The sequence below is a fragment of the Marmota marmota genome, unplaced genomic scaffold (genome assembly GCF_001458135.2).
Source record: "Marmota marmota marmota unplaced genomic scaffold, marMar, whole genome shotgun sequence".
Taxonomy (NCBI): Eukaryota; Metazoa; Chordata; class Mammalia; order Rodentia; family Sciuridae; genus Marmota; species Marmota marmota.
The window spans coordinates 5,633,243-5,652,914 of record NW_026000171.1 but is presented as its reverse complement, the minus strand read 5'-3'; the positions used below and the strand labels follow the sequence as shown (position 1 = coordinate 5,652,914).

Genomic DNA, 19,672 nt, shown 5'->3' with positions numbered 1-19,672 from the left:
ACATCTAGGAAAACTAATGCTACAAAACAAAGGAATCACATTTTATAAACAACAGAAGAATCTAGCATTTAAGGACACAGTTAATAATATAACTGAACAAAAATTAGGAGTATAATTGAATCTTCAGAAAGGTTTTCTAAAAAAGAGTTCATTTTTATAGTGCTTAGAAATACAAGTTTTGACATTACAATTAATACTGAAAAAGGAAAGGCAGTATCCTTATAAGATAAAGGCAATATTCCCAAAAGTAATATAATAGCTGTTGATATAATATAGCTCATCAACTAGAAGAGATCACCTATCTCATTAAAAAATAATAATAATTAATTCAGTTGATGGATTGAATAGCAGAAAAACCACAGCTAAAACGGTTAATTTGTAAGAAGAAAAGAGTCAGCTCAGGAATTCTTCCAAAGGAAAAAAAGAGAGATGGAAAATACAAAGAAAAAGAATTAAGAAACAAGGAGATTTCAAAGAATTAGAAAGAAGAGAAAGGCACACATGCTAAACAAAAGAAGAAAATTTTATGGATGATAAAACTAGAAAGCTTTGCCTTAGTAATTCACCTCAGTTCAAATGGCTTAACACAAAGTCGGCCACTTACATCTTAAGGGTCCGGCACCCTGATCTTTCCATACTGCCAGGCTGCCCCTGTGCAAATGGCCACTTACTGCTTCTTGGCTAGGCTATAAATTCAATATAAAACATAACAACGTTCCTGTTATAAGTACCTTTAAGTACTAGATAATATATACGAAAAGTATTTTAAAATGGGTAGATGAGATGTGAAAAAGGCAGAAATCCTCAGGGGCCAAAATGGAAGCAGTTGTTCCTGAAGAAGGAGAGCATTACTGGTCTCAATAACTCTGGGACCTAGGAAATGCAGCCAGTGACAATGGGCCACAGATAGAGCTCCACAAGAATCCCTACAGTGAATGCCAAAGGAGACAACAAGGGAACAAAATATTCTCAAAGAAAGTGGAGAAATCCTGGATTTCTTTTCTTTCCTGGCCCCCTTGCAGTAGGCTCCCAATGAGAGCCTGTAGGAGCCAAAACTCTGAAGGAGAGACATTTATTTTCCACTGGGAGGAACTGTGTCCCCAGGGGGAAGAGAAAACCCCAGGAAAATCTCAATTCACATGTAAAGAGCCAATGTATATGCCAAGTCAAGAGGAAACAGGGGTTGGAATTATCTGATAAAAATTTTTGAAAGCAAGAATCAGTAAACTTCTTTAAGTTCAGATCAACAAAAATCATACGCTCTGAACTGAGAAAAAATTTTCAAAGTAAAAAGAATGTTGTGACTATACAAAAGACAGTAACAAAAGGTCTCACAATTGTGTCAACAGAGCCTTAGAAGAACAGGATAAACACTTTGGAGCTGAATTTTTTTTTTAGAAATAATAATTAAGCCAGACATGGTGGCACATGCCTGTAATCCCAGTGGCTCAGGAGACTGAGGCAGGAGGATTGCAAGTTTGCAGCTAGCCTCAGCAACTTAGCAAGACTCTATCTCAAAATAAAACATATAAAGACCTGGGGTTGTGACTCACTGTTTAAATACCTTTGGGTTCAATCCCCAATACAAAGAAAGAAAGAAAATAAATAAATAAATAAATACTAAAGGGACAAAGATGTCATAGGAGACAAATGCTGCAACTTCCAGTTGCTCTGTAGTTCAAAACTGAAAGATGGTGATACTGCTTCTTAGCAGGGAATTTACTGAAATTCAATAATGGACAGTTACAGACTCAGAGAGACCCATAAATTCCGGTGTTTAGAATAGAAGACAAGAAGAGTATACTAGAGCGCAACTATGGCAGCAATAGTGCTACAGAGGAAAAAGGTTCCACAGAGGAAAAGAATGAGAACCATGGTGGACAAGTTGGCACAGGAACACATGTAGAATAGCAAGGCAATCGGAACTTAACTAAGCTCAGAGGTTCCAAAGGAAGGTGGTGTTTTAAAAGTAGTCATGTTTCTCAACTTACGAGTGGAGACCTGAGGCAGGGAGCCATCACGTGGCAATCATGCTTGAGATTGCTGCATAGGAACCTAGGAAGTCATAGCAAACACTGCCTCCCTGTCCCAACTGGCACCTATTGTGTGGCCTACAGTACCCCTGGCAGAACACGATTGAAACAGGCACAGAAAAGATTGGATCCAAGAAGATTCCGGCCAGAGATATGACTGGGAGTACAACTTGCTGACCCTGTGAGTCTGGTGACTCATGTGACCAGTTGAAGAGGATCAGAAAACTGTTAAGCATGATTGGATTCAGGGACTGAGCGTTTGAAGGCCATATTTGTGGATGGTGCAGTGTACGAGACTGGCTACACCACTTCTACCCAACATAGTTGGCTGCTCTACTCTATTAGAATTCTGAGGAGGCCTCCAAGATCCAAACACCCAGTAGGAATTGGCCTCTTTCCAGCCATAGAAGTGTGTTGATCTAATCTCCCCAGACTAGATATACCCAACAAAGTACCAAATTTTTATTATCATAGCTAGACCCTAAGCATAGGACCTTCTGTTTTAGAACTCATATCAGGCCTGCCCTGTGAATGTGCACTGATTTAGTCTGTGTAGACAAAACTCCAAGTGAAAGTACCTCCTTTTCCATTGTACCTCCTTTTCCATTGTACCTGATGAACAGGAAAGCTGAGAGCCATTTTGTGTTGCTTGCCAAGCCTCCTTCTCTTTGGCCTTCATTTGTAATATCTCTCTTTTTACCTTTTGAATATTCTAAACTCTCTTTTGTATTCCTAACCCATTTTATTTTAATGAACTGTGATTCACCATCTTTTAAAACTATTTAGTTTATATAATTTTTGCCCCCAACATTCATTAATGTTGTTGCAGTTATGAGTGTGGTAGATGTCACAGTTGACACCTGGTGTTTTCTTTAATGCTATATCTCATTCATAGATGTTTGTTATTGTTGCTGTTGTTAATTTCTTACACCACCATTACTGCTTTTGTGATTATTAGTGTTGTAAATATCATAGTAAGCACTTAGTATTTATGTTAATGCTGCTTATTATAGGCTGCTTTTGTTATTTATTTCCCTCATTTCTGTGAGGTGCTGGAAATCCAGTGTGAAGTTCCAAGGTCACTGGGTAGACACTACACTGCTGAGCTACACCCCCAATTCAGCTAAGAAATAACAAACCTTGCTCCACACACAATTTAATCCACTTCAAATTTCTATAATACTTTAACAGAAAGAATGGAGAGAGAAAAACCCCAAACCAACAACCAGACCTCAAGTAGAAATGACTAGTGAGGGTTTCAGGTCCCACTTATATAGCAAGAGCAAAGAGAAGGAAACACAAAAAATGTAAACACCACATTTGTGAGGGGCCTCAATACAGATCACTCCTAGAGACAACATGAAAAAATAAGGGAGGAAAGTGCCTCAAACAAACCAGGATACTATAGTAATAGAACCCATGAACAGCAAAGTTGATGAAATGTCTGAAAAGGAGTTCAGAAGGTTCATAATTAAAATGATCTGTGAATTAAAGAATGACCTAAATGAGCAAATACAAGCAAAAACTGATCACTCCAACAATGAGATAAGAGAGCAAATACAGGCAGCAAAAGATTACTTCGAGAGAGAGAGAGACTCTGAAAAAAAAATAGTCAGAAATACTTGAAATAAAGGATACAATAAATCAAATAAAAAAACTCAATAGAAACCAACAAACTAGATCACTTGGAAGAAAGAACGTCAGATAATGAAAACAAAGTATACAATCTGGAAAATAAAGTTGATCACACAGTGAAGAAAGTTAGAAACCATGAACAGAACATCTAAGAATGAAGGGACAGCATCGAAAGACCAAATCTAAGAGTTATTGGGATGGAGGAAGACACAGAGTTTCAAACAAAAGGAATGCACAATCTCTTCAATGAGATAATATCAGAAAATTTCCCAAGCATAAAGAGCGAATTGGAAATACAAGAGGCTCACAGGACACCAAATGTACAAAATTACAACAGATCTACACCAAGGCACATTATAATGAAAATGCCTAGCATACAGAATAAGGATAGAATCTTAAAAGCCGCAGGAGAGAGGAATAAGATCACATATAAGGGGAGACCAATTTGTATCTCAGCATATTTTTCAACCCAGACTCTCAAACCCAGGAGATTGTGGAACAACATATACCAAGCTCTGAAAGAAAATGGATGCCAACCAAGAATTTTATATCCAGCAAAACTAAGATTTAGATAAACAGAAGTTAAAAGAATTTACAACTATAAAGCCTGCACTAAAGAACATCCTCAACAAAATATTCCAAGAAGAGGAAATGGAAATCAGCAGAGGGAGGGATTACACTAAAGGAAACCATGTCACGATAAATACCAAAAATAAACAAAAGTGGCTAGGAATATAAATCATGTCTCAATAATAACCCTGAATGATAATGGCATAAACTCACCAATCTAAAGACATAGACTAGCAGATTGGATCAAAAAAAAAAAAAAAGACTCAACAATATGCTGCCTACAAGAGACTAATCTCATAGAAAAAAACATTCATAGACTGAAGGTGAAGGGTTGGGAAAAATCATATCACTCACATGGACTACGGAAGAAAGCAGGGGTTTTCATCATCATATCAAATGAAGTAGACTTCAAACTAAAGTCAATCAAAAAGAATAAAGAAGGACACTACATACTCAAGGGAACCATATACCAACAAGACTTAACAATTATAAATATATATGCCCCAAACAATGGAGCAGTTATCTTCATCAAACAAACTCTTCTCAAGTTCGAGAGTCAAATAGACCACAACACAATAATTTTGGGTGACTTTAACACACCTCTTTCATCACTAGATAGATCTTCCAAACAAAAGCTAAACAAAGAAACTATAGAATTCAATAATACAATCAATAACTTAGACTTAACTGATATATATAGAATATTTCATCCTTCAATGAGAGAACATACTTTCTTCTCAGCAGCACATGGATCCTTCTCTAAAATAGACCATATACTATGCCACAAAGCAACTCTTAGCAAATATAAAAAACAGAGACACCACTCTGTATTCTATCAGATCATAATGGAATTAAATTAGAAATCAATGATAAAATAAGAAATAAAATCCACTCCAACACCTGGAGACTACATAATATGCTACTGAATGAACAATGGGTTAGAGAAGACATCAAGGAGGAGATTAAAAACTTTTTAGAGGTGAATGAGAACACAGATACAACATATCAAAATCTCTGGGACACTATGAAAGCAGTTTTAAGAGGAAAGTTCATTGCATTGGAGTTCATTCCTTAAAAGAATAAAAAGTCAACAAATAAATGACTTTACACTACATCTCAAAGCCCTAGAAAAAGAACAAATCAACACCAAAAGCAGCAGAAGACAGGAAATAATTAAAATCAGAGCTGAAATCAATGAAATTGAAATAAAAGAAACAATTTTTAAAAATTGACGAATAAAAAGTTAGTTTTTTGAAAAAATAAGTAAAATCGACAGACCCTTAGCCATGCTGATTAAGGAGAGAGAAAACTCAAATCACTAAAATACATGATGAAAAAGAAAATATCACAACAGACACTATAGAAATACAGAGGATAATCAGAAATTATTTTGAAAACTTGTACTCCAATAAAATAGAAAATATCAAAGGCATTGACAAATTTTTAGAGTCATATAATTTTCCCAAATTGAATCAGGATGATATACACAATTTAAACAGATCAATTTCAAGTGATGAAATAGCAGACACCATATCAAAAGTCTTCTAACCAAGAAAAGCCCAGGACTGGAAAGATACAGAGCCGAGTTCTACAAGACCTTTAAAGAAGAACTAATACCGATACTCTCCAATTTATTTCAGGAAATAGAAAAAGAGGCAGCACTTCCAAACTCATTCTATGAGGTCAATGTCACTCTGATTCCAAAACCAGGCAAAGACACATCAAAAAAAGAAAACTTCAGACCAATATCTCTAATAAACATAGATGCAAAAATTCTCAATAAAATTCTGGCAAATTGAATACAAAAACATATCAAAAAGATTGTGCACCATGATCGAGTGGGATTCATCCGGGGGATGTAAGGTTGTTTCAACATATGGAAATCAATAAATGTAATATATCACATCAATATACTTAAAGATAAAATCATATGATCATCTTGATAGATGCAGAAAAAGAATTTGACAAAATACAGCACCCCCTTTATGTTCAAAACACTAAAAAAACTAGGGATAACAGGAACGTGTCTTAACATCGTTAACATGCTATTATGCATAAAAACAACAATAATTGTAGCAAGGATGGGGGAGAAAGATTCACTCATATACTGCTGGTGCGAAGGCAAATTGATGCATCCAATATGGAAAACATTATGGAGATTTCTTGGAAAATTGGAAATGGTACCACCATTTGACCCACCTATCCCTCTCCTCAGTCTATACACAAAGGACCTAAAAACAGCATACTACAGAGACACAGCCACATTAATGTTTATAGCAGCACAATTCACAATAGCTAAACTGTGGAAACAACCTAGATGCCCTTTAATAGATGAATGGATTTAAAAATATGGCATATATACACAATGGAATATTTCTCACCAATAAAAGAGAATTAAATCGTGGTATTTGCAGTTAAATGAATGGAGTTGGAGAAGATAATGCTAAGTTAGCCAATCCCAAAAAACCAAATGCCGAATGTTTTCTTTGATATAAGGAGGCTGATTCATAGTGGGATAGGGAGCAAGAGCAGGGAAGGAACAGACAAATTCAAGATAAGGCAGAGGGGTTGGAGGGGAAGGGAGGGGGGCCTGGGTATTAATGATGTGGAATGTGATGATCATTATTATCCAAAGTACAGGAATGAAGACATGAATTGGAATGAATATACTGTGTATACAACCAGAGATATGAAAATTGTGCTCTATATGTGTAATAAGAATTGTAATGCATTCCACTGTCACTTATAAATAATAAAAATAAAATCTTAACACCAAAAAAAAAACCCAATCAATAAATGGGCCAAGGAACTGAACAGACCCTTCTAAGAGGATATATAGTCAATCAACAAATATATGAAAAAAATGTTCAACATCTCTAGCAATTAAAGAAATGCAAATCAAAAGTACTGTAAGATTTCATCTCACTTCAGTCAGAATGGCAGCTATTAAGAATACAACAACAACAAATGCCGGTGTGGGAGAAAGGCACACTCATACATTGCTGGTGGGACTGCAAATTGGTGCAACCAATATAAAAAGCAGTATGGAGATTCCTTGGAAAACTGGGAATGGAACCACCATTTGGGTCTAGCTATCCCACTCCTTGGTTTATACCCAAAGGACTTAAAAACAGCATACTATAATGACACAGCCACATCAATGTTTATAGCAGCACAATTCACAGTAGCTAAGATAGAGGAACCAACCGCTTTTAACCAGGCCACTGAAGTAGCAGATAAATGGATAAAGAAACTGTGGTATACATACACAATGGAATATAACTCAGCATTAAAAGAGAATAAAATGATGGCATTTGTAGGTAATGAATGGAGTTGGAGACTATTATGTTAAGTGAAGTAAGCCAATCCCTAAAATGAAATCCTGAATGTATTCTCTGATATGAGGATATTGATCCATAATGGGGATGGCAGGGGGAGCATGTGAGGAATGGAGAAACTTTAGATAGGGCAAAGGGGAGGGAGGGGAAGGGTGAGGGCAGGGGGGTAGGAAAGATGGTGGAATGAGATGGACATCATTACCCTAATACATGTATGAAGTCACAAATCATGTAACTCTACTTCGTGTACAACCAAAGACATGAAAAATTGTGTTCTATATGTGTACTTTGAATTGCAATGCATTCTGCTGTCATATATAACAAATTAGAATAAATAAATTTTAAAAGTTTTACTGGGTTATCAAAGAGAAATAAATAATATTTGTATTTCTGCATAAAAAATGGCCATATTATCAAAAGCAGTCTACAAATTCAATGAAATCCCCATCAAGATACTAATTACATTCTTCATAGAAAAAGAAAAACCCAAAAAATTCATATGGAGGAATAAAAGACGCTCAAGACCAAAACAATACTGAATACAAATAGCAATACTGGAGGTATTCTATTTGAAATATTCTATTTCAAAGCATACAGAATTATAGTGATAAAAACAGCATGGAACTTACATGAAAACAGACACATAGACCAATGGAATAGACTAGAAGATACAGAAAACAAACACACCCAGATAGAGTCATCTGATCCTTGTCAAAGATGCCAGGAACCTATGTTAGAGAAAAGACAGACTTTTTAACAAATGTTTTGGGAAAATTGGGCATCTATATATAGAAGAATGAAACTAATTCTCCATCTGACACCCTGCTTGAAAGTCATCTTGAAATGGATCAAAGACCCTGCAACTGCTGAAAAACAAAAATATAGGATCAACATTCTAACATAAAGGCAGAACCAATGACTTTATCAGTAGAACTCCTAACACTCAGGGAACAATGTCAAGAATTAATATATGGGATGGTCCCAAATTAAAAGCTTCTGCGCAGCAAACAAAATAATTAAGAGTGTGAATAGAGTCTACAGAGTGGGAGGAAATCTTTGCCAGCTACTCTTCTGACAGAGGATTAATATCCAGAATAAAGAACTCAAAAAACTTACCACCAAAAAAAAAATAATAACCCAATCAATAAACAGGAAAATCAACCAAACATCTCTCAAAAGAAAAACAAATTCACTAACAAATATAGGGGAAATGTTCAACATCTTAACAATCAGGGAAATGCAAAACAATACTAAACTGAGATTTCATCACACTCTACTTCAATGGCAATATCAAAATTACAAATAATAATAAATGTTGGTAAAAATGTGGGGGAAAAGGAAAACTTATACCCTGTTGCTGGTATCGTAAATACAAATAGCAATACTATAACCACTATGGGGATCAGTACAGAGTTTCCTCAAAGGATCGGAATGCAACCACCAGATGATCCAGTTATACCACTCTATATTATCTGTCATATCCATATTTATAGCATGATTCAAAATAGCCAAGTTATATAAGGAACCAACCTTAGGTATCCATAAACAAATTAATGGATAAAGAAAATGTGGTGTAAATACATAATGGAGTATTGTTTTGCCACAAAAAGAATGAATATATGTCATTTGCAAGAAAATGGATACAACTTGAGAACATAATGATAAGCAAAATAAGTCAGCCTCAGAAAGTTAAGGGTCATATGTTTCCTCTCATATGTGGAATATAGATAGAAAAAAAGAAAAAGGAGGAAAAAAATCACATGAAAATAGGATAACCAGTAGAGCAGAGGAAGGGGACGAGGAATAGGGAAGAAGGGAAGAGAAAGTAGTAGTATTGGGGAAGTAGTATTGGGGAATGAAATGGACCAAATTATGTGATGTGCTTGAATTAATATGTGAAAATAAATATATTGCATGTAATTTAAATGCAATACAAACACCAAAAAAAACTAAAAATTTTCCAAGTTTAGTGGAAGATATAGATTGGTGAACCCTAAACAGGCTAAAAAGAATCAAATGTATGCCTAGACGTATTATAACCCACTGAATCCTGAAGAAAACTAGGCAAATTGAAGACATTGTCATATGAAAACTGAAAGCATTATAATTATAAAATCATTTATGAGTCTCAAATTTCTTTTGCCACAAGAACCCAAGCATTCTAAGGACCTTGTATTATTTGGGAGGAGAGTAGGGTCATTATCTTCTCTCCACCCTTCATGTCATGAATGGAATCTGCAGGAGACACTGGGACTCAGAACCAACGTATCATTATGCTACATTTGTATTGTTGGATCAGCGGCTCCTTTGGGGAACATATGGTGAGAGTAAATGGACAGTTGTGTGTGGTAGGGATATATTTGGGGTATATCCTGCCAAATCTCCTTTTCTCTGCCCCTCAGTTAGCTCAGTGTTCCACCATCATCCCTAAACTCCAACTCAATATCCCTAGTTCAGCTTCTGAGGTTCATATTCAGTCCCAGCCCACACTGTTCCCAACTAATCCAGGAACTTAGACCCCATACATCATTGATGAGCGGACGCAGTTGCCTGGAGATGTTACAAAAGACCACCTTGGTGTCCTCCCCTTGCCCGTGGTAGATGATATTCCGCAGGGTCTTCACTGCTTGCACTGCTACTCGCACCTCGTTATTCAGTAAGTCTCGCAAAAGTGGAACCAGGCTCTGAAGTATCTCTGACTATTTGGAATAAGGCAGAGATCACTCATCACTCTGGGGATTAAACAACATTCTGGGAACCAGGTTTTGAGAAAGCAGATGGTGCATAAGGCAAACCACCTGGGAAATCAAAGGTGATTTTCAAGGAATGGAAAGGGAAGGCTTGATGGTATTGGAGCGATTTTAGGACAAATGGATGGAGGTCTAAAAACTAAATGTTGTGATGCCCTGGGGTGAGGGAGTGAGAAATTCATAAATTCCTGTACTGCTGAGAGACCCACGGAAGGTGAATCAAAGGCTCAAGGACTAGCATTGGATCCTTTGGGTCCTACTGGCTCACATTTCCTGGGTGTAGTGCCAGGTTACTGATTCCTCGAAGACCAATTTCCTTCATGATGAGGTTGGGCTCCTTGATCCATCTGATTAGATCACCCACAAAGTCTTGCCCTATTATCTTTGCTACTGACGAGTGCCAGAGGAGCTGTGGGGACAAGGAAATTATGGATGGAAAAAAGTTTATGAGTACTCAGAACTCATCTAGTGCATCCTCAGGTGCCATGCTCATGTCAGGAGTATGTCCAGTTGAGAGCAGTACAGATTTGTACATAGGGGTGAAGAGATTAAGGGTGAGAATTTAGCCTCATGATAGAGATGAGGCTGGAATTTTTAATCTGATGCTCAGATTCATGATTATTCTAGATCTGATAACCTCCTCTCCAGTTTTTCATGCCTCTTTTAACCAGGCCACTGAAGTAGCAGGGAAGGGAACCCATTTTTAATGGCTTGATTCTATTCTTTTGTCCTTTCTGGGGCAAATTACTTAACACTCTGTTACATAATCCTCAACTGCAGCAAATTAATGGCTGGAGTTGGTGACCTCTCCCCTCACCTGCACATAGAAGGTCCTGGCCATGACCTTCTGATGATCATCCGAGCTATAGAGTAGGTTCCTGACATGGCTCACAATTCGGTGCAGGATAAAGGGTTCACAATTCTTCACGATGCCACTGGGAAGGAACATATGAAACCAGAAGTTGCTGGAAGTGGAGAGGAGTAACCAGGACCAGAATGCACAGGACAGGGAAGATATGAGGGTTGTGAGATCAGAAGACCAGAGGGCTTGGAGACGGGGAAGGTAGAGTCAAAGGGATCTGGGAGACTGGAGTCAGAGTCTGGAGTTTTCAGGGGTGCTGGGGAAATGGTCCCACCTTGTCAAGTCCATGATACCTATGTAGTAAGATTTGGGGCTGGACAGGAGTTCCCAGCATTGATGTTCACTGGCATAGACTACCACTTCATCATACGCAGCCGCCTTGAACACCAATTTGACTACCTCCAAGGCACAACTGAAGGCCACCGCAATTGAGTTTATGAAAAAGAAGGGACCAGAGGGATATATAAGGTGTTGTGTCCTGGTTTGCAAACCCTCTGTTGGCAAGCTAGGTTATAGTTCTTGGCTCTGGTTGCTATGTTTGGCTTTCCTGCCAACAAAATTCACAGCTCCACGGAACCCAACTCCAATTGCTCATCCACTCTCCCCTCCAAGTGTGATCCTCCACAGAGTTTTGTGAAAGAGACTATAATAGATAGTACAGAGAGTTCTCAAGTTCTGTTCTCTTAAGAAACAGAAGCAGGGTTAGGATCTCTCTTTACCTCCACATCCACCTATTCAGAATGTCTCTGCTTTATTGGCAGTAATTTGTTTTCACTTCCATGTGATAAAATAATATATTTGGGTATCCAAACCCCATTTCACAGATGAGTAAACTGAGTTTTAGTGATGACTTGTACAAGATGACACAGCTGGTGCACAAAGCCAAGACTGATTGAAATGGCCCAACTCACCTGAAGAAAATGACAGTCTTATCCCATCACTTGCCATCTAAACTGAATCTTTTCATGTGCAGTGACTGGTTCATGGGCATGAACTGTTGTGTGAGTCAGTACAAGAGTGCATGCTCCAGCACCCACACCCATGGTCTATCTCCCCCCTCTACTGCTCTCGTCCTCTCAAAGGGATTAGCAGGGCTCTCAGAAACTGGTTAGTTTCAGTGCTCCATCACTTGGAGATTGGGCTTACCCAGTGGGGTCAAAAGGCTTGCTCTTGCCACCTGGGGACCCCTCCTTGGTGTAAACCACCATCTTCTGTGGAGAACGTTGCTCAATCACCCAGTAGAGGTGGCACAGCACAGACAGCAATAGTCGTGGGTATAGCTCCTGAACAGCCTCCTGGCATATGGTCTCTGAGAGCATCTCACACAAGGCACATGCTACCTGGGAAGGGGAAGGCAAATGGCCAAGCCTGGGCCACAACCACTCAGACTCTTCACTTGGAAAGCCCAGGCTGCAACCCTGCCCTACCCCACAGCCATACTGCACTCTGATTCAGTCTGGAAACCAATACTCCTCCCTAGAGAAATGAGGGGACAATACATATGCAATCTACTTTCTTTTCTGTTCATCTGACACTAGAAAATGAAAGGTAATAAGGTACACCTATAGTCCCAGCTAACTGGGAAGCTGAGGCAGGAATATTGCTTGAGCCCAGGATTTTAGGGTAAGACACGGCAACATAGCAAGACCCCATATCTTCATAAAAGAGGAAAAGAGGGAGGGAGACAGGGAAGAAGAAACACAGTAAGGGAAAATGAGAGGTAATCCATTCAGCAGAAGATAAATTAGGGCAAACTCTGTCTACCCCAATTTATGACCAAATGACTATCTTCCATTCCCCCGTGCCCACATTAGGCCTTCATCAAAATGATCCCAGCATAGAATCAGGGTACAAAAAAAGCTGTTTAACCTTGCATGTCAATTTCCTTGTCCTGCCTTTCTGCAGTCCTTGGTATAAATATACAAAAAGGAGGCCGAAGTGCATCAATGATTCCAATGTTAACACTCTTCTCTTTGCTCTTCCCCAAAGCCTGCTTGGCCACTCAGGCCAAGCCCTTGGGTCTTCAGCTCTGCCCACAGGTTCCTAGAACACTAAGTCCAGGACCCCCTCCCTTCCTTTGTACTGACCGCCACAGGCTGGAAGGACATCTCCTTCCGTTCTTCTCTGGTGTAGGTCTTCTCCAAGATGCCCATAAGCAGCTGCAGAACATTTATTGTCGTTTCTCGCTGGGTGCCAAATGCCTTCCACAGGGCCAGTTGGGTTCTGTAGGACCCAGGGAAAGCTATGTCACAGGCCCTGGTGATCATGCTCCTAGGACTAGTTTATTATCAGGCCCATGAAAAACCACCAGTTCTCAGGGGCTGGAGGGAGTGAGACCCAAGTAGACAGGCCAAAGAACATGACTGGGACAAAACAGAAAGGAGGGAGACAGAAAGCACCCTAGAGGGGTGATTTTTGTTGTATTTGAGGTGGATGGGGAGAAGATCTACTGAGCAGAAGACGATGAAGAGGTACCTATCCCAAGGCAGGGGTTTGTTGAGCAGCATGGGCACCACGGTGTGGGTGTTGCTGCCTGCTAGTGAGCTCATGGCCTGTAGGGTTTCTTCCTTTGTGCTGGGCTCCAGCTGAGAGTTGAGCCGTTCAAGAATGCACTCCACAATCTCCTGGATCTGCAGGGAGAACCAAAAGTCTCCCTAACTCCTTCCTTTCAGCTTTTGTCCCCTACCAATTTAAGTTTCCCCAAATTCAAGGGGTCCTTTGTTGTAATCTTGCCAGTGCCCTGCCAGGGGCCATACCAGCAGGCGCCACAGAATGAAGTTCAGAAGTACCAATCCAGATGCCTGCCCACAACCCCAAAGCCTACAGAGGAGGTTCCTTGGTTACTCAGGAGGGACCAGATCCTCTAGGGGAAAGGCAAAAGCCCTAGGGACACTTCAGTGTTCCTATCCGGGTTTTGACCCCCAAAATTGCAGCAATGGTTGGCATCGGCAGCAGTAGGACCACAGGCTCTACCCTGTTCCTCAGGTCCCTAATACATGGCCTCTGGAAAACCCTTTTAGTATAGTCCATGCATCCCTATAAAGTTTATATAAAAGGAACAGTGACCCAGGTGACCTCATTTTAAAGTCCTTTTCAATAAAGAAGGAAACAGATTTATATGCAAAACCTTCCCATTTGTACATGATAGCCTAAAAAAATAATTCAAATGTCAGAATCATTCCACAAACTTGCTATTTTGCAGTCTATTACTACAGGGAACCAAGGTAAATGCTCCCAACAGTGTTTCTTTCTACTGTTGAGTCCTCCATATGCCTACACCTGTATACATCTCTGTTGTTAACTGTGGAGCCAGAAGCCACCTGTCCAAGAGAGGAAGCAGAGCTCACAGGAACCAGAGGGAAAATCCAGTCCAAGGATACAAGTTGTAGGTGAGTGAACTAAGCCAAAAAAAAAAGGGGGGGGGGGAGGGAGGACTTGCGTGAGGCCCTTTAGCTAGTTAATAACAGAGTCAGGAAAGAAGCCAGGGTTCCTGTTTTCAGGAGCCTGCCACAGCTCCACACTACCTTTAGCATGTCTCTTCCCCGTTCTTTCATAACTGCACTCATTAGCTGGGCTGCAGCCAGAGACACCTTGGACTCGCTGTCAGTTAGGTCATTCACGGCTGTCAGCACAAGGTTGGTGAGCTGGATCTGGGTGAAGTACTCTGCAAATGCCTGAAACAAGGACATCAGTCTGGGCAGGCCTCCTGCCTGTTAGGTTTTGGGATGTCCTTCCTGGTCATGGAACAAGGAAGAACCCTGCTTGGGAGCAAGATGCACTTTTATCCTTGGCCTGTCTTACTTGCCCAGCTCCTAGAGGACACTTAAACTGGAAACAGAGTCTTTGGGGATCTGAAGGAGAAAACAGTGAACTCCAGGCAATGTGGGACTCAGAGGTAGAGGCTGCAGAGTCTCAGCAGTGGCAGAGAGAGGCTGGAGGTCACATCATTAGTGACATCTGTTCCATGTTTGCACTGGGCCTACACATTGTTCACAAAGTATCAAAATAAATGTTTCTGGGATATGAGCAATCAAGAAGAATTAGTATCCATGATGCTCCAAGGAAAGCATGTTGTTGCTCCCAGAAGTGTGCCTTACACTGCATGGGCAATTTCCCCCAAATAAAACATTTACATCCAGTAATTGAGAAAGAAGGTAAGTGGGATGAGAGTCCTACCCAAGGGGTTTGTAGTACAATGTAAGTGAGAGCCACAGCTCTTCTGATTTGTCTCTGCTCCCCTGCTTACCTTGGCAATTCTATAGGTGTTGTTATAGAATACATTGGCACTATAGACCTCATTTTTGTCCTCTTCTTCCCATAAGCCTTGTTTTTTCCTTGTCACCTCTGAAACAAAGAAACCCAATTCCACCTCTCAGATACCAAGAAGTTTTCTTAAGCTCCCCTTTCCCACCTTTCAGGGATCCCAGTCTAACCCCAAACACTGAATTAAACAGCCATCTTTGAGAGATGCATGTCCCATGGGGCTGGGAAAGAGGAATGGACATTAAAACAAGGAATGCTAAGAACTAAGGTCAAAGAAATCCCCACTTTGCCTGTGTCAGACAGACACAGAATTGGGTAGAAACTGGTGGAAAAGAACTGTTTCCCAAGCAGTTACTTTATCCAAAGAGGGGCAAAATATCTGCAAATATTGGAGCAGGTTTTTCAGTTAGGAACTCAGGTGAATTCTTGGCTTTCTCTCTTCAGGAACACAGCATGTGGGGATGGCTAGGCCTAAGTGGGAGGCTGGAGCAGGAGTGGGGAGAGAAGGCTCCCCATACGCTTTTGCTGCTGGAGGATACAGTAGAGGTTGTAGACAGCCTGGGCAGACAAGAAGCAGATGTTGTCCACTGGGTCCTGACAACGTATGGCCAGCAGCCTTACCAGGCACCCCAGCCAGGTAAACTGAATTTCTACCTAGGTAGGAGAGTTGAAAGTCACAGTTAACCCAGCCATTCCTTTAGTCTGGGTTATCCCAGGAAAATGACTAGGAGGAAAAGATCCATATGCCAGAGACTAGGTGAAATGGACATGAATTGAAGGTATAACTCAGTGGTAGAGTGTTTGTTTAGCATGACAAGGTCCTGGGTTCCATTTCCAGCATATATATGAAAAATATGAGACACACATATATGTGTGTATATATGTATACACATATATATATACACACATACATATTCACATACATATATGTGTGATTGGATTATGAACACACACATACATATGACATAAATGAAATTGACAGGTGAATTGGGGCTATAACGCTATACAAGGTCACAGTTTTGGAATAATGTTAGATTCTTCCCTATTGTTTGCCTCTTGACATCCCACTCATTTTTCATGCCTGGCTCAAATGCTTCCTCTTCTATAAAACCTACCCTAATTCCTCTCAATCATTTGTGTTTTGGTATTTTTTTCCCCCACCACATTTGATTTATGTACCCATCATCACCTTCTATTTCAGTCTGTTCTATGCACACCTCTCTCTTTCAGTGGACTGTAATATTCAAGAGGACAGAGAACTGCCCTAGACATCCACTGGAACACCTAGGCATGGTGCCTGACATCCAGGTAAGCATTCAGTGATTGCTTGTTGAAAGATGCAGAGTGAACCGGGTAGAATGGAAATGAATTGGTGGAGGAAGAAAAAACAACAGATGCTGGTGAGGAAAGGAAACAGGGAGAAAGGAGAAAACAAGACGGTGCTCTACAGAAAGTACAATAAGGAGTCAGGAGACAGGAGGTAAGGCTGGTGACTGAGGCCAGATGCTACGATGAAATTTAGCATAGGGGTGATCAGAGGAAGCACCACAGCCCAGGCTCCAGGGCAGGTACCCACTCACTTCAAAGTTATTCATTTTCGCAGTGAAGCCAAGAATACGGGCAGCACACCACATGGCCCGTTCCCGTTCACTGTCCTTCAGGGAGTTAAGCCACGTGTTTAGTACCTACAGGGAGAAAAGAATGGAAGGAGAGGTCTGATTAGCTACATTCCAGAACCCAGAAAGGCAACTTGGGGTCTGGTTTCCACAAAGTATCACAGCCATACTTCTGAGAGCCAGACTTCTTTTCCAGAAGCAGACCTATATGTGAGTCTGGCAACAGAGACCTTCATTTTCTCAGCCCCCAATATTTTCCCAATCTAGATGCTGGAAATCTCCCCACTGTAGATTCAGGAAGATGGCAGAAGTGAGGTAGGTAGCAACTCCAAATCTCCTCAAAACACAGAAAGGAGGCAGCAACTAAAAGCAAAATTGAGAACTGGGTGACAAAATAAATGCTCTAAGACTTGATACTTCATAGACTGAGACCTGGAAAGACTGCAAGATAGGTTACCAGAATAGGAAACAGAACTCAGGGTGCCCTAACCCTGTCCTGTGGATAAGGGAAGAGGGGCAATAAAGAGAAAAAGACAGGGCAGGAGAGTAGATATTCTCTTAAGCTCACCCACTTAAAAACTGTTGTAAAGACAGACAAAATTTGAAGTGCATAAGACTGCTTAAAACAGCACAAACAACTTAAAACCAAATTGGAAAAAAAAGCCTTCAGAGGGCAGCCATATTATGGAGCCCAACAGCAAACAAGTCACTCTCTTCAATCACAATGGCATCTTTCCACACCCAGACAGCACTAATTTAAACTAGAAGGAATCCCCCCTGCAGTGGCCCTCTTAAAAATCCAACCAGAAAGAACTTCTAGAAGGACCACTACTAGTCATAAATCTCAGAAACCCCATTCCCATGCCCCTCACTACAAACAAGGGGAACAGATTGGGGTGGAGGAGACCTGGGCCAAGGGAAGTCAGCCCAGAGAAGACTATTCCAAATAAATCTTCATTTGAAAGTCGTGAAATCTTTTAATTATATAAATCTTTAATTTACATAATTTATTATATAAATCTTTACATAATCAAAATCTTCAATTATATAATAAAGAAACCCTGAAGTTTAAAACAAATAAATCAAAATTCTGTCAATTTGACACTATAAACACAGAGAAATAATTACCTCAAACTTTTAACAAAATATTATGACAATACCCCTTAGTTTCTATATTCTGACAACAAAAAGAACCTAAGCTTCATAGGAGAATGGGGAATAGAATATTCAAAAGAAGGCCAAAGTATCACATTGATATTAACATCAAGTAAGTCATATCAATAAAAAAGACAAACAATCAAATTCAAAAATAGATAAATTACTTGAACTCGCACTTCATTCCTTTGAGCCAAAACATGGTCTCACTTGGTTACCAAAATGACTTGTATAGTTTTCATCTCAGAGAAAACAGAGGTCAAGACAAATAACTCTCCAAGGCCACATATCTAACAACAGGACCAGAATCTGGAACTGCAATATATGAAAGCCAGAGCCCCGTACTTCTAACCTTTATATGAAGGAGCAGAGAGCAGCTGGTAGAGAAGATGGTTCTGGTAGTGGGTAAAAGGGAGGAAGGAAGCTTCTCCTCCACAGGGCAGACTAACATCATTTGGACCCTAGCCCTGATCCCTGCCTTCCCTCAACACTCTACACCCAACCTTCCTCCTTGGTTCTACCTCTTATACTGCCCCCACCCCCGGCCATTCTGTTCCCAACTCAAATGGCTTGACAAAATTCATATCCACCTAGACCTCAGACTGTGACCTTTATCTGGTCGTAGGGTATTTGCAAATGTGATCAAGTTGAAGTGATTGCTGTCCTTATTAAAAGAACATACATGCACAAGCGTACATACACAAACACACACACACACACACACACACACACAACACACAGAGAGAGAGAGAGAGAGAGAGAGAGAGAGAGAGAGAGAGAACCTGCTCTGCGAATGAAGGTTAGAGGCAGAGATTAGAAAGATATGTGTTCAAAATCAAGGGATACCTAGGATTGCCAGGAAACACAGAAGCCAGGAGAGAGACATGAAACAGATTCTTTATTGGCACCTCCAGTAGAAGCCAACCTTGCCAGCACCTTGATTTGGAGTTTTTAGCCCTTTGAAGCCAGACAGTTAAGGTACATTATAAGGTACCCCTAGGAACAAATACATCAACATTCAAGGGTTCCTTCCCACTGACCTGCAAGCAGATGTGGATCTGAGTGGCCTTCTCAGTGACGAGTGCTTCCATTACTCTTCGAAGAGATTGCAAGGTCTCCCTGAATAGTTCCTGAGGAGGGAAGAGGGACTCAGAGCATTGCTGAGCTATCAGCTCCTCTAACTTCCAGTTGACACTCTTTTTCCTCAGGAAGCTTTATTGCTCAGTTCTGCCACACAAGTTTACCCACATTTCCAAGTGCCACTTCCTGCAACTTGGATAATTCCTTTGTCATATTCACAAGAGCACACATCAGCCTGGTATGCAGTTACTCCCGGTGGGCTGGAAGTTCTCTGATATCACAGCCTACCCTGGAATTCCTCCATTCCCTGTTCTCCATGCTAAGCTCCTTCTGGGCCTCTGCTGGCAGGGGGTGCTACCTCATTCTCAGG

At 40.4% G+C, this 19,672-nt stretch overlaps 1 protein-coding gene across 1 annotated transcript in view; it reads right to left on the bottom strand.

The window, feature by feature from the left end:
* The window catches only part of LOC125611871 (maestro heat-like repeat family member 5), a 28,026-nt gene extending 8,577 nt beyond the window's left edge, over nt 1–19,449 (bottom strand). The window contains exons 1-10 of the mRNA XM_048787564.1: nt 19,263–19,449; nt 17,032–17,136; nt 15,435–15,532; nt 14,713–14,862; nt 13,664–13,818; nt 12,335–13,411; nt 11,463–11,600; nt 11,144–11,261; nt 10,595–10,735; nt 10,102–10,275 (exon numbers count right to left, since the gene is read on the bottom strand). Coding sequence (XP_048643521.1) covers nt 10,102–10,275; nt 10,595–10,735; nt 11,144–11,261; nt 11,463–11,600; nt 12,335–12,507 — 744 coding nt within the window. The 5' untranslated portion in view covers nt 12,508–13,411; nt 13,664–13,818; nt 14,713–14,862; ... (1 more) ...; nt 17,032–17,136; nt 19,263–19,449. The remainder of the gene's footprint in view (nt 1–10,101; nt 10,276–10,594; nt 10,736–11,143; nt 11,262–11,462; nt 11,601–12,334; nt 13,412–13,663; nt 13,819–14,712; nt 14,863–15,434; nt 15,533–17,031; nt 17,137–19,262) is intronic.
* Between the last annotated feature and the right edge of the window lie 223 nt (nt 19,450–19,672).